Source organism: Trichoderma harzianum, assembly GCF_003025095.1.
Source record: "Trichoderma harzianum CBS 226.95 unplaced genomic scaffold M431scaffold_1, whole genome shotgun sequence".
NCBI lineage: Eukaryota > Fungi > Ascomycota > Sordariomycetes > Hypocreales > Hypocreaceae > Trichoderma > Trichoderma harzianum.
The window spans coordinates 1,168,249-1,182,964 of NW_020209249.1; the positions used below are offsets into that span (position 1 = coordinate 1,168,249).

Below are 14,716 nucleotides of genomic sequence, written 5' to 3' on the forward strand. Positions count from 1 at the left end.
AGTGGATACTGTGGATCGTTGGCCGCGGAGATGAAGTATTCGCTTAAGAATATACGCACACGCTGGCACATGTAATACCGGATAGGGCAGTAGATGTCTCAGTCAACGTAAGCAGTGGGGATTAGCTTACCACATCATGAACAGTCGCAGTTCTCGTTAAACTCGCTTAGAAGCAACTATCTTGGTGTTATGGAGACTTTGTTTACATCGTATTCCACATAGAACAAACGACAATGCGTCTATTAGCCTCGGCAAGACGTGTCAGATACATTATACGTATAGCTCAGTTGTATGTTGGAGAAGAACAAGTTCTTGTCAAGATTCATTCAAAACCACTCTTGCAAACAGGCGAGTGCTTCTCATTCATGGAATTGGTTCTGTTCATTTGCCGAAGATCAATAGTTACAAATCCTGAGTAATGGATGCATAAGTGCAAAGAAATAAGCACTTGTATAGCGGGGGAGCCCCGTTGTTCCACGAAACCCCTGAAGACCTCGTTTATCACAACAACTGGGACAACTCAATAGTATCACAACTTATGGAGCCTGTTCATGAATCGATAGTTTGGACTTGTCATGCTGATCGACAACAGTTGCTATAGTTGCGGAGAATCGCGGACTGTTGGGCGGTGTTATGAGCTGTTTTGCCGTAGTTGTCGATGCCCCGTATTGTAGACAACTTCAAGATGACCTTCAGCTGCGATCACAGCTTTGCAGCAAGCCATTGTACGAACCACCATTCATCATGTAAAACAGTCAATGTTCCTAAGGCCCAAATATACTCACGACTCCTAGGAGGTCAATGAACTGTGACCTGAAACCAATGGTGCAATTAACAAACTCTGTACCAACGTTCTCAACTTCCTTTCACGGATCGCCTTGGGCCAGTTCAGTTCGTATACATGACAAATCTGGATGCAAGCGGACCGGATATTCGGTACACCTGCAGCACTACGCAGTAGTCAATCACAAACTCACAGGCCGTCCCGAAGGAAAACAAAAGCTCCGACGCAATATTAGGGGCTAAAATTATCTCGCATAAAAGTAGAACCAAATACAAATAAGAGCATATAGCTCTTCTGGTATCTCAAACTACATAAACTTCTATTCTCGACATGTCCATCTCTAGATCTTGGCCGCAGCAATAATCGGTCCTCCAAGACCACCGTCCGTGATGATGATGGCTGCGCCTTGATCAGGTGCCAAGGCACTTCGCGGCGTGGGCAGATACCAAGTTGCGTTTCCGCCAACCCAGTCACCAATTTTTGTGACTGAAGTCACGACATTGCGGTGGTTAATCTTCTTGCCTTTGTTGACTCCCTTGCCAACCTTGACGGTCTGGTCGGTGTTGGCATAGACGACGAGAGAGACTTCGTGTGGGTTTGCCTCCTGCTTGTCAGTGTCGACACGGACTTCGGTATCGTTTGCATCCACGTAGATGTGCCAGTCGCGAGCCTTCTGGATCTCTCTGCCCTGCTGGATGATTTGTTGAATCTCTTCCTTGGTTCGGCCACTGCCGTCGGCAACGCCATTGACTACGACTTGAGGGGTAAACAAGCTCGTGCGATTCCAGCGTTTGGCGTATGCACGCTGACGGGCGTCGTTGGTGAGGCTCGAGAAGGTGTCCTTCCACCCTGTGTGGTCAAAGAGGGTGACGGGATAGCTCAGGAGGAGCACATTAGGGTCTGCAGTAGCGGCATGGATACCGGGAAGAGCAGGAGGACATGACTGGCACGACTGCGACTGGAATAGCTCCGCAATGGCGAGAGGCTCAAAGTTGATAAAGCAAGCGTCCGTGTGCACATGGTCGGGATGCTCGCCAACAGGGTTTCCATCGGCATCTAGGTTCACGGCACAGACCAGCGGGGGCTGCTTCTTGCGCCGGAAGAGCTTGCGGAGAATGGAAGCCATTGTTATTAAGTTGAAAGAGTTGTTAAGTTGTACGAAGGAATCAAAGGATCAAAGATGGTTGTGAACAGATAGTTATCATTCGAGTTAGGTTTGCAAGACTGACTCAATGGAGGACAATGAAGCTAGGGTTTTCCGTTCAAGAGGGATAAGTTCCCCCTATTTATGCCTGTCGGCATTCATGTTTGGTGCGACTCATAGGGAACCTTCTGGCGCAGTTCAAAACACATGCCAAATACTCAACTCCTGATTCCAGACTATATCATGTTCGCCCAGTATTCTGCGCCACAGGGCCCCTAAATTTAGTCGCGAATAAGCACGTAGATACAACGACCAGGGTGGGCGAACCTGGAATCCCACATGATAGGAGGCATAATTGGTTTCTGGGATCGCGGGTAATATATGCAAGCCCGTGGGGCCTGGTTCAGCTGTAAGCGCTTGGAGTTCATGGGTTTGGAATCATGCACACTATCTTGTTGGGTGGAGCCTGTGACGCTGAACCGAACAGTTTCTCAGTTGCACTAACAGAATAGAGCATATGCCCTTTATTCCAGATGCTTGTATCAAGTTCCTCATTCGTTATGCCTCTAGGAGTCGTTCGCCATGTGCCTTGCTTGTACATGTATGCTTGCCTACTCCCCACAAGGCTGAAACTCCATCTCTCCAGGAACCCTAGGCGACAGAAGAATGTGTAATCAACACATAATACGCGACGGCTCAAAACCCTAGTCTTGAGCTCCCCATATGGCCTCTTCATGCAGCCAGTCAATGACTTCATCATCGCCAAGGGCACTATTGCTGGTAATAATGCCCCCGGAGGGATCCATGTTTGGGCCTGGGTCGTTGTAAACCTTTACTTTCCTAGTATGACCCGCGCCGACTTCCAAGATCGTTCCCCCAAAATACTCGTTCTCTTCAACGCATTGTAGCATTGCTTGGGCTACCTCTTGCGGAGTCACCCACGCATCTTGGGCAGCGTCAACATTCATCAGCTTCTCTGGATGCTCCGTCCAAAGAGGAGTACGGACAACTCCAGGCGCAACACCATTTACGCGCACTCCGAATCGAGGCTCTAGCTGTGTGAGGCAGCGAATGAAGCCAGAAATACCAAACTTGGATGCGCCGTACAGCGGGGCTCTAAATACAGGAATCTGCCCAGCAACCGAAGAGATGTGAACGACCCTCTTTGGGTTGCTGAGTGATACTTTTGGCGGAGCACTGTTGAACTTGGAACCTTTGGCGGGCGGGCGAGGATATAGCCAATGCGATATTGCCATCTGTGTTGCACGAATGGGATGCGTCAGATTGATATCCAGCAGCTTATAGTGATTTTCCTCGAGTGCGTCCCTGCTTTCGCTGGACCCGGGCGGATGCCAGAAATTGGACCAGTGAGGCTCGTATACTCCGGCTCCAGGGCAAACAATGTCGAAATCCCCATAGGTTTCCAGGGCAAAGCTAAACATTTTAGAAAGGTCGGACCACGAGGTTACGTCTGTCCGGATGAAGGAAGCCTGGCTTTTTCCATCGCTCTGGTATTTGGAAATAATATCTTTTGCCTCTGGCCGCAGCTCCAGGTCTGCAAAGACGACATTGCAGTTCCGCGAGAGAAGAAGTTCCGCAAACGCAAGATTGATACCTAAGAATGAATGGCATGGTAAGTCAAAGCATCCTTCAGTTGTTTGATCACCAAATTAGCATGAGAGACAAACCAGAACCGGCGCCAGTTATGATGGCCGTTTTTCCAGAGACGGAAAACGGCTGGAATAACGCCATTGATACAGTTTCGAATGCAATGCACAAAGATCGCAGGTAATTCTTGTTCGCGTTGTGATTAAGCTGATATAGAAATGAGAAGAGTATCATTCGAATTCATTTATACATTATGGACATAAGAGTGCGGAGAAGCATCATGTGGAACTCAATGAAGTGGATTTCGCAACCCAATAGCAGCCGTGCCCGCTGCAGTTGAACGATATCATACGTGCGGATAAACAAAAGAGTTGCATTGGGTATTTCCAACATGCAGCGCTCGGCTCTGATACCATGAAGCGCTCGGCTCGCATACCGTATTAGCGAATCTCCATTTCGGAAACTCGATACAGCGACATCGGCTTGTGGTTAGCAGTTCGGGAAACCCGGTAGTGGAAATCCGGATTCCCACACGTCCAACTCAACTGCGAGATCGAAAGGATCGTTTCCAACCTATCGGAAGATTAGCGCCGGCATATTTATTACCGAAATTTTGAACTTACATCGGGGTAGCTGCTGTCGAGCCACACTGCAGTCGGAAGAGCGCTTGCATCTGGAGGAGGTGGTGGGCAGGCATTAGAAGCCTGTAATGGATGTGGTCGTAAGTTTGCGTCGGTAATAAATAACGACGTACAAAAGGGAGGAATGAAAAGAGACGTGGTTGATGCGAAACTTACAGCGGTTTGATTGACAATATCTTGGGTAATCGCCTGCTGTTGAGCAAGATCAGCAGGCTGATGCATCCATACATTCTTGTAGTACAAGTCCAGAAATCTTCGTGCACAAGATGATTTTGCATTTTGTCGAGATTCCTTTCCCAGATGGATCTTAATGAGCATGATGGCTGTGCACATGATGAAAAAGGTCCAAGGATCAGAGAAGCGTAGGTACTTGTCTTCGATAACGGGGAGGCATTGCTCTAGTAAATCGACAGTCGACAGTGCATTGGTCATGATGATACTACTGGAGCCTATTTGAGATTCAGTATGATATTATGAAGGAAATGGTTCGCAACGGGATGAAAAAGACGAACCTTCTGGTTGTAATAGAGTAAGGCGCGTTATATGGAGTGAAGCAAGCGCAAGATCTTCGCGCAGCTGTGCCAAGCTTTGAATCCCCAGGTTTGTAAGCTGGATACTAGAAACTAGTATTTCTCGTGATGTCTGGTAGCAAATGTTCTCCGAAAGTGGATAGCCGCCGCCTTCTCTGTCGATGTATGGCCGGTGAATGGCCAAGAGGCATTCTTTGAGCTGAAACTCCAGTATTGAGTACGATAACAAAAGGCCTGCGTCACCTTTGTTGTCGTTTCTGCTGCTGCTGCTCCAAGGGGGAAGGTCATTGATAGCTTTTGTGATTTCATGAGTGTAGCGCAAAACATCGTCGTAGCTTAGAGCTCTGAAGAATCCGGATCCGAATAATCGTCGTGATATCTCAAGGCGGAGCTCCCAGCTGCGGAAGCTATGAAATTGGTAAGAAGACGTTGTATAGTAATCAGAGGATCTTGACATGGGAGTCTGCTTGGTAGTGTCGTCAAAATCTTCATCAGCAAGGTTGAGGGGCGCTGAGACATTGCACTCGACGCTGTTCAGAAGAGTGGGCAGGCCACATTCAAAAGAATTCTGGAGATCCAGCTCGCGAATGGTGTACCAGATGCGTTTCTTCATCTCCCTTATGAAGAAGGCATCTGCCATGGAAGGGTTACGATTCAACCCATCCATGATAGCGTCTTGTACCAAAGAGCCGGTATCTTTCCAGAATCTTTTCTTTCCGACAATGTTCATCCGTTTGGCAATGTACATTAAACAGCCGACTTGATAGTGCACAAGTTTGCGATGTTTTGTACTTTGCAATCTTAACCAGTCATTAATTGAAGAAATCCACTGCTCAGCCATGTTCCTGTAAGCGGCAGGGACTGGTGTACCGCCCACAAGGTGGGAAGAGGCACAGATTGACACCGTAATCATGGACAATATCATTGCTGCCATCGTTGGGTATCGCGGCTTACCAGGAGTCCAAAAGTTGATATACTCCCTGTTGAATGTCGGGACGTGAACAACACGATGGAGCTGCTCAAAGTGATCAAGGTATATGGCGATTAGCACATCTGTGTCACCTTTTGGTGGTAACAGAGTTTCTATCAGTGGCTGCTCTTGGGCTGCCATCTTCATTCTCCAGCCATCATCTTTGCCAGCCTTATTCTTCTTGATGTAGATTCCGTAGGGCTTAAGCCATTGATCAGCTATTTCCTTGATGAATGGAAACAACTGCGGAATCTATAGCATCAAATTAGTGACTTAAGATTCCTACTTCGATAGAACCAGACACGAAATTTACCTCTGAGAAGAATCGCAGCAGGGTATGTCGTCTGTAGTATCCCCGTGGGGATTTCTCTCTTGGATCAGGTGGGCCATCGTTGGTATTGATGGGATTCTGACTGATGGTAATGGCATCTTTGGCCTCCACTTCACTTCGTTTGGGAATCTCATCGCCATTGACATCTTCGGTAAAGAGATCCCTGCCTTGCTGAGGAGTCGGCTTCGAGAGCAGTTCCCTCAACTGGAAAATCTCAGTTCGAAGGTTCTGAAGCTCGGCCTGGTCGGATTTAATTTGCTCCAACTGAGCGCCATGATTGATTGGTAACAACAGAGGCCTCGGGTTAGTTTCGAATTCGCACTGGTCTGCTCTTCCCGTCCTCACGCAGCGGCGGCATGGTCGGCCTCTGTCACAGGAGAGCTATTGTCGAGTGTTCTGGGTCAGAAAATGAAAATCAAAGACACCATCGCCTCTGAGAAAGTTAGTCTTCTTCGCATTACCTTTTTCCTCCTGCATTCACCGCAGCTCAACTGAAGGCGCTTCTTCCTTGTGCGTCCCTCCTGAGGCCCGGCATTGGAGTTGGAGCTTGCAGCTGGAGCCTCCAAACGGACAGTGCCTTTCTCACTGCCGACATCGGCTATTGTCGGAGCCGGACACACCCGTTCCGGATCGTCTGTCATCTTTGGCGGGTGCAGAGTCTGTCCTCGATTTCAAATGCTTTCTTGATCTTCATATCAAGGTTGCAAAGGGTCGTCCAGGGTTCCAAGGAGATATTCTATACATTCCCGGTGGGCCGTGATTGGGTGGCGTGCAAAATGACCGACCATCTCCGTCATCCGCGCTTCTCCACCCTCTCCAGTTGTGGAAAAAATCTCGTCACTTTCTCCGGCGCTATTCCCAGACGAGGCGTTATTGATCGAGCTTCAATTCGCCTTACACCGAGATCTCTGCCTGGAGTTATTTCGTAAATCGAGCACGGGCTGTGAGGATCAGATAAGAAGATGGATTTTATGTTGACTTTTTATGTTGACTACTCCACGCAGCACGTTTGTGGACCGTCAGCTCGGTGATTCGGAGATGATGCTGTTCAACAATGGCCGTGTTTGACCATATTTAAGCTCAGACACCCATAACTCCTGAGGATAAATGACATTCAAGCAGATCTACGATCGGCTATCCTGGGTAGTGTGGCATCCCTCCTGTGACCAAGGACTCTAAATCTTAGTGCCCAGTCATTTCATTTGCTACCATGTCTTCGGGTAGCAGCACCGAGATCGAGTCGGCAATCTTCTCAGGGGGTGAGGAGGTTGTTGAGAGTTCCATCGAGACAAAGGCCCATGTGCATGAATATCCGGAAGGAGGTTTGCGGGCATGGTTGGTTGTCTTTGGATGCTGGTGTACATCCTTTGCATCCTTTGGCTATGTTAACTCTTTTGGGTACGTACTCAGCGGTTCAGTCTTGAGCAGGATGAAAGCTAACACAACTCCTCTCCAATGCCAGAGTCTACGAAACATACTATCTCAAGACATTCCTATCCGGCCACTCTCCATCTGATGTAGCATGGATCGGTGCTCTTCAGTCTTTTGCCCAGTTCTCGGCGGCTTTGGTCGCTGGTCCGCTCGCAGACCGGTATGGAGCAATGGTACGAAACATTTCAAATCATGTCTTCTTGATTGCGACTAACACTCGTTCTTTTTAAGGTTATCATATGGCCATTCTCTGTTCTTCTTGTCGTCGCCATGATGCTCACGAGCCTTTGCACTGAACTCTACCAATTCATTCTTTGTCAAGGAATCTTCATTGGCATTTCAGCCGGCCTCATATTTACCCCAGCAATTTCCATTGTTGGGCACTACTTCCACAAGAGACGACCGATAGCCATGGCCTTTGCCACCACAGGTTCTCCCCTCGGAGGAATCATCTACCCAGTAATTATGACAAACCTCCTCCAAAACAGTTCGGTCGGGTTTGCGTGGGCCCAGCGGATTTGTGGCTTCCTGACTCTGTTCTTGCTGGCAATTGCATCAATTGCTATTCGGCCAACACCATTAAAGAGAAAGGGCGCTTTAGTTTTGCCAGAAGCGTTCAAGATTCCCGCCTTCTCTCTCCAAGTGGCAGCCCTGTTCATGATCATTCTGGGACTATGGACGCCGTATTTCTACCTCGCTGACTATGGTTCACTACACGGAATGTCTCCAGGTCTGGCATCCTATCTGTTTGCCTTGATCAATGCAGGGTCGTTCTTGGGCCGAGTGTTTGCTGGTTCTGTTGCCAAGTATCTCGGCCAGTTCAATGTCATCACTGTAGCCTGTTACGCCTCTGGGTTACTGATGTTTTGCTGGTTGAAGATCACTTCAACAGCAGGCCTCATCGTGCTGGCCATTTTGTTTGGCGCAACAAGTGGCATCATTATTGGCCTCATGTATACTACCATTTCACATACGGCAGATCACCCAAGCAAGGTAAGCCCCAGTTTGACATTCAGCATATCCAAAGCCGTACAATCTAACATATTTATAGATCGGAACTTATATAGGAATGTCCACATTTCTCATCGGATTTGGTGCCTTGGGAGGCACTCCAATCACTGGAGCCCTGATCGATAGGTATGGCGGCTACTCCCAAGGCATTATCTTTAGTGGTGCCGTCCTTATGACAGGGGCTGTACTCTTCACTCTCGCCCGGTTTGCTTATTCGAAAGACAAGCTCGTCGTTTAGAGTTGGGAAGTTCGAACAGCTTCCACCCGAATGAGACGCTTCGAGTCCCCTGATTCTGATTAGACTGGACAGAATCTTTCACATTGGCCTCGCATTGCAACGGGTACCTCCTTTACAGCTTTTTTGCATGAGTATTCACGCAAGAAAAATTCGAGTTTCTTATTTTTAGATGTCAGCCTCACAGCAACGCGCAAATAGCCGCCGACCCTGGTTGCGACCGAATGCATTAGAAGCGGAGCCGCGCCAAATGCACCAGCGATATCACTGCATCCAGCTCCAGCAATGTCCCGAGATGAAATGGGCTTGATCCATGGCGCTTAATTGGCATTTGCCGATGGAATATCACGAACAGTACCATCAAAATAATACCATCTAGTCGTTTCATATCCTTTCAGCATACATTAGTCTCTCACCACTCCCCGCCGAAACGCAGCTAAATCGTCAGTACGAAGCAACAACTTGTTACGATGAACCATTCAGGTATAGATCGCGGGAAATGGGATTTTAGAAAAGACATATATAGACTTATAGAAATAGCCCTTCAATCTGATGTCCCAACTCATTCTCTCTGCAAATCTACTCTTCTTGCTATCCGTCTTATTCTCATCATTGTCAAGCCATAATACCTTGCAATTTAAATCCATCCATCATTCCAGATGCAACAATACTCAAATCAAAGAGCTACATTTCGTGTCCGAAGAGTGCCTCTAGGCTGGAATATCGGCCATCTACGAGCTTGTTTGGAGCAACACGACCCTTCATCTTACCCGGACATAAAATCTTTTGTGCCTGAAGTCGACCGTCGATCATTCACCGCAACGGTAGTATATAAAAATCGTCCATCTGTCACTCAAGGCCCAAAGCCATGGGACCTCTCACTAGAGGGGCCGCACGAGAAGCCGTCTTCCAATAGTGGATATCTAGAAATTGACGATAACTTGCTCGGCATCACATCGTTGTATTTACCACCGGCCAAAGATCACAAAGTAGAGTATGTATGCACACTTCCGTTGCACAATTCCAATTGCTGAACAAAACAGTATAATTGCTCTTGGAAACATCAGTGGATGTCCATTGGAGTCATTTGAGGATATGGCAAGTAACCATGTGTGGCTACGAGATATTCTACCAGCTCAGCTTGTCGACACGGAGACACGACAGCCAATGGCGCGAGTCATGACATATGGTTACCAGTCAATATTGAATGAAATAAACGGGCGGATGACACTCGAAGCCTTGGGGACAGCTTTTGTCAAAGTCTTCATCACGCTAAGTAATTCCTCTCAGTTCAAGCCAACAATATTTATTGGCCATGGCTTTGGAGGTCTAGTCATAAAGCAGGTAGATACTTCCCATGAAGATGGCATGTTATCGTCGCTAAAAGAATATGTAGGCTTTGACAAGTCTGTCAAAATTACGAGGAGAGACAGAGATGAATCTTTTCCGCGCAATCCGCGGAGTGGTCTTCTTCGGCGTCCCTCACGACGGAATGGACATAACTTCTTTCCAAGTCGCTGCTGGACATCCCAATCAGCAAGTTGTAGAGTCACTTCACCAAGGAGGATCCGAATTTCTCGATCAACTGCATGCTGAATTCCTCCAAGCATTTTCTCAAAAACGTGAGACCGAGATATTCAGCTTTTATGAGACACTGGAGTCCGATATCTCACGCCAAGTAAGATGCAGGACCTTTCAATACAATAAGCAAGATGCTAATTAGCACAAGGATACAGCGTCATATGCTGGAGTTGTTGTGACAAAAGCCTCAGCAACTCGCTGCCACTTAGGGGAACGCAATGGCCAGCATACGTGCGCGATCCCTCGGAGTAACGCAGATATGGCAAGTTTCGAGCCCCATGATCCCGAGTTTGATACTGTTAGAAACACATTGCTCGGCATCACCCAGCGAGCGGCGAAGTAATAAATCGAAGCTGGGACACTATTAATATTATGCGTACGCAGATCAATGACATATTGTAATTGCTTCTGAGAGAAAGAATGAGAGATAGGTATATAATGCGTGCTATAAATAAAAGAGAAAATGTCTATTTCCACAAGCGGGATCATCAGAAAAACATGTCCACTAAGCTGAGACTCCAACTCTCAGCTTGTTCAGAGCATCTTCATACTTTGCCGGACTATGATCTGTCAACATGCTCGTTCCAAACCGCAGCTCTCCAAACCGACCCTCTACATCCTTTACATATTTGAGTACAATCCTCTGAGCAGGCCGCCCGATATGCTCTTCATCCAGCAGAAGGAAGGCATCCCTCCTCAACACTCGCTGCGTTTCAATGGTAAACACTTCACCCGGTGGAAGAAGCTTCTTCCCTTTCATGCTTGTCCTCATATTTTCTAGCGCGGGGAGCATCCATCTCTCTTCATCGCTGACACCTCCACTACTGGCAACTTTGCTCGCGCTGCGATAAGAGTACCACCTCTCTGAGACATTGTCTTGGAGCGTATTCCAGATGCGCTGACGGATCTCAGACTTGGTGTTGTTCTCGTCATGCTTAAACGCGAGAGCGACGCCTTGAAAGTCATGTAGCAAGCCCAGGGACAGATGAGGAACCAGATCATTGCCATGTATGACAGTGGTGATGAGGCCGCGGGTGATTTTGCGAAGAGATGATGACATGACGGCGGGAGGGCCATACGCATATACATGTATGCGGCGGCCGGATGGAGGTCGGATATCGCTCAGTTTCACGTTGACAAGAGCTTCATTTGGCGGAGGCCTGAGTGTATACGGCTCGGCAGATGTGACGAAACCAGGCCCGATGGGATTAGGCTCAGACAGCATGATGCCCAACAAAGACGTGACGCCAGCTCCCAGTGAATGTCCGCAGAGCACAAGTCCATAGTCGGGGAACTCACGTAGAGCCTCTTTAAGGGTCAACAAAACGCGACCGTCACCACCGTATAGCAACCTTCTAGCAGAAGCATGGATGCCCTTGTGTACTCTGTAGCCTTTGCCTCTCCATACAAGCCTATCATAATCGCAGGTTAGATCAGCCAAGACATCTTCGAATCCTAGTGTTCCTCTGCAAGCAAGAACGACTGCCTTGGCTGCATGGTCAAGCGAGATGTAATGGACCAAGGGAACACCAGATCCGGTGGCACCAGTGGCATCACTGCCTCCGTTGGGGTCGACAAATGAAGCGAGAAGGATATTGTCCGATTGCGATTCGGTATGATGAACGAAATGCCGAACATCGTGGTGAACTCCGTCCCAGACACCAAGCTTTGGCGTCTCATTTGTCACGCCAGTAAGCCTGAGGAAGTTGGAGCCGTAGCACGCAGAGGAGAATCGCATATATCGAGTAATGTTAGGGAGGAGGTGACCCTCAGGAAAGGTTCCATCGACGAAGCCTTCTTGTCGAAGAGCATGGAGAGCGTCAGCAGTGTTGTAAGCGCTCTTCTGATAATATGAGGATAACACTAAAGACGACTGAGAGTCATTAGTGCCAACGCTGTATATGCTGGTGGCATACGACCGATTCCGGCGATGGCCCGGTGGAGCAAGGTAGACACTGTGATGTTCGGTAGGTGACCTTGGTACCAAATCACTGGTTGGGGACCCTGCTCGTAACTCCCTCGCTGAGTCTCTATGAGGAGATTTGATGTGAAGCTTTGGTTTCTCCTGGGCACTTATATAGTCCATCGGACCCGACTCCTTACTCCAGATGGTTGAGATGGATGGGCCGCTTCCTCGAAGAACATGTCTCAAGCCCGTCTTTTTATCTGACGACCTAGAGGATACCACCGCTTCACTTTTTCTCTTCTTATGGGAATCATGCGATTTTGAGCTGTGGGCTGGTGTGCGCTGCCTCTTTTGGTTTGCCATGGCCTCCAAGTCTTCGAGATATATCGGCTCTTTGGAAGAGACTGTAGATCGAGAAGCAATAGCCTTGGCAGAGTCGGAATTGTGTTTTCGAGAACTCGATTTTGTTGGTTTCGAGAATTCATGAGACTGTGTTTTATGGCGCCTTTTTGTCTCAGTTGATGAAGACGGCCTTGACTGTAGTGCAAAAGCAGAAGAGGGAAGCATAGTAGGTGATGCAGGAGGGAATGGGTCATCAGGAATAGTAATCGTGGGTGTTCCTGGAGCGAGAGTTTCTTCGCTACTGCAGCTCTGGTTGTCGGTTATTACTTCGACGGCCTCGTCTTTGTAATCCTCATCGCCTCTAAAAGACGATGTTCCCTTCTTGTTGCGGTGTATTTTATATACCACTCGGTATGATGATGCTGAAGCTTGGTCATGTTGATCCGATGATGAGTATGATAGGTGGCTTCCCGTGGTGATGGATTTTGTTTCGACGATTTCGGCACCTAGAGGTGTTGGCAAAGAAAAGAGCCGAGATCCATGAACGTCAACCGTAATTGTCTGGACGGAAGACACCGAGTTGGAGACGGATACTGTTGTACCTGGAGATAGAGAGGCTATGATTTGGCTTTTGAGACGAGACACAACAGCCTCATCGTCCTCCGCTCCAGTCCAGGGACTGCTGGGAGGTGATGATGGAATGTCGTCTTTGTCCTGGGCGCTGTAGCCTCCACGGATCTCGCTATACACTTTTTCATCAACGTCGACCCTATCCCCATCTTCTAGGACAACAACATCCCAAATTATTTCTTCGTATGACTGTCTTCGGCGTTCCTCTTGAGCGGTCTTGCGACATGCTCGCTGTAGATACGCCAGCGTGCTGAGCGCAAGAGTCAGATCAATAACGCCAACTCTTTCCCCTTGGAGGCCTGTTGCAGGATTTTCAAATTCACGTCGAACAAGTGTGATGATGCTGGCAACGGCCCGAGAGGAGTCTGTTGAGCCGAAGAGCTGGTCCAACGATGACAGGAGAAGTTGCGATCCTGCGGAAGCGGTGGAAATTGTTGTGCCTGTGAGACGGAAGCTCACGGACGTCCAAAACACAGCCTGAGTGACAGCGTAATGCAGGTTTTCAAGGCTGCGCTCTAAAACCGTTTCTGTGTTTTGAATTGCCAGCTCGGTTCGTGATTGTTCGAGAGTATCTTTGGCAGCCCGGCTGATTACTCCTTCAATCAACCCACGGGCCAGCTCGAGGCCACCGAGGGTAGTGAGTCTCGCAGCGTCAAGGCTTGCATTGCTGACCACTGACCCAATGCGAATGGCAAGCGAGGTGGATCGAGCGGCGAGGCTCACGGCTTGAGCAACTGGTGATGGGAGAAGCGTTGGCCCTTGTTTGTACTGGGCCTGCTTAGAGGCCGCGACAGCGTCTGTCGCCATTGAGGTTGCGATTGAGATTCGGCAGGCCAATTCAAATGCTTGGACGATGCAAGTTGTTGGATATCGACATGTCTAGATACCGCTTCGCTTCGGGCCGGTCACACTGGACGCTGCAGGGAGAATCAGGCCGGTTATAGAGAGCAAACAGCACATGCAGTCATCCATAACACGGCCAATGTTGATTTCCAACTTGGTGCCCATTGAGTTTCACATGTGATTTCGCCTCTTTAGGCCCCTGGGCAGGCCATATCAGCCACCAATAGGAGGATCCCACGTCCAATCCGACGCCCCATAGCCATGCTAGATCGAATTGGCGGTTGCTATCCTATCAAGCAAGGGGCGACACGCCATCGATTGTGCGTTTTTTTGTAGTGCTGTTCATGCATGACATGCTGGCCGAGGCTGTTGGAATGGAGTGAAATGAGGTGTCGAAAGACCGGTTCCAGATACGGCAACATCGATAACGGGGCCTGAAATGCAGATATGGATGGTGAGACATCAACACAATTTCGACGAATTCCAGTTCGGGAGATGTGTATTCGCAAGGTGATGTAGATTTTGCTCGGTTCAAGTACACATCCAGTATCCTATCGAGTTATCTCCTCGCTTAACTGAAGCCGATAGCGTCTCGTGGCGAACCGTCTCAGCGCCCAGCGTCCACTGAGGATCGGCCACAACAGTCAATCGTTATCCCCTAGCTGCGCTGAAACAGCGCCTTGGTAGACTCAGCTCAGCGCTCCTTTTCGCCAGAGTCCATAAGCGAAT

General features: G+C 48.6%; 6 protein-coding genes across 6 annotated transcripts; 2 read left to right on the plus strand and 4 right to left on the minus strand.

Moving 5' to 3' along the window:
• Positions 1-1,124: 1,124 nt before the first annotated feature.
• On the minus strand, positions 1,125-1,910 carry M431DRAFT_489062 (hypothetical protein; the record flags this gene model as incomplete). The annotated part of the gene is made up of 1 exon (XM_024916636.1): positions 1,125-1,910. One exon carries the CDS (start codon positions 1,908-1,910, stop codon positions 1,125-1,127), a length of 786 nt encoding a protein of 261 aa, XP_024779985.1.
• A 722-nt stretch (positions 1,911-2,632) lies between these two features.
• M431DRAFT_489063 (hypothetical protein) lies at positions 2,633-3,680 on the minus strand (the record flags this gene model as incomplete). Its single annotated transcript, XM_024916637.1, has 2 exons — positions 2,633-3,543; positions 3,617-3,680. The coding sequence occupies 2 exons, from the start codon at positions 3,678-3,680 to the stop codon at positions 2,633-2,635; spliced, it is 975 nt and encodes a 324-aa protein (XP_024779986.1).
• A 458-nt stretch (positions 3,681-4,138) lies between these two features.
• Positions 4,139-6,649, minus strand: M431DRAFT_72363 (hypothetical protein; the record flags this gene model as incomplete). Its single annotated transcript, XM_024922019.1, has 4 exons — positions 4,139-4,626; positions 4,690-5,929; positions 5,991-6,389; positions 6,470-6,649. 4 exons carry the CDS (start codon positions 6,647-6,649, stop codon positions 4,139-4,141), a joined length of 2,307 nt encoding a protein of 768 aa, XP_024779987.1.
• Positions 6,650-7,218: 569 nt separating this feature from the next.
• On the plus strand, positions 7,219-8,688 carry M431DRAFT_73726 (hypothetical protein; the record flags this gene model as incomplete). The annotated part of the gene is made up of 4 exons (XM_024922154.1): positions 7,219-7,406; positions 7,471-7,612; positions 7,671-8,432; positions 8,491-8,688. The coding sequence occupies 4 exons, from the start codon at positions 7,219-7,221 to the stop codon at positions 8,686-8,688; spliced, it is 1,290 nt and encodes a 429-aa protein (XP_024779988.1).
• A 275-nt stretch (positions 8,689-8,963) lies between these two features.
• Positions 8,964-10,609, plus strand: M431DRAFT_537103 (hypothetical protein; the record flags this gene model as incomplete). Its single annotated transcript, XM_024921011.1, has 4 exons — positions 8,964-9,679; positions 9,729-10,029; positions 10,082-10,363; positions 10,409-10,609. Exons 1-4 carry the CDS (start codon positions 9,345-9,347, stop codon positions 10,607-10,609), a joined length of 1,119 nt encoding a protein of 372 aa, XP_024779989.1. The 5' UTR covers positions 8,964-9,344.
• M431DRAFT_502433 (hypothetical protein) lies at positions 10,599-14,259 on the minus strand. Its single transcript, XM_024918155.1, has one exon. The coding sequence runs from the start codon at positions 13,949-13,951 to the stop codon at positions 10,772-10,774; it is 3,180 nt and encodes a 1,059-aa protein (XP_024779990.1). The 5' UTR covers positions 13,952-14,259; the 3' UTR covers positions 10,599-10,771.
• Positions 14,260-14,716: the final 457 nt, after the last annotated feature.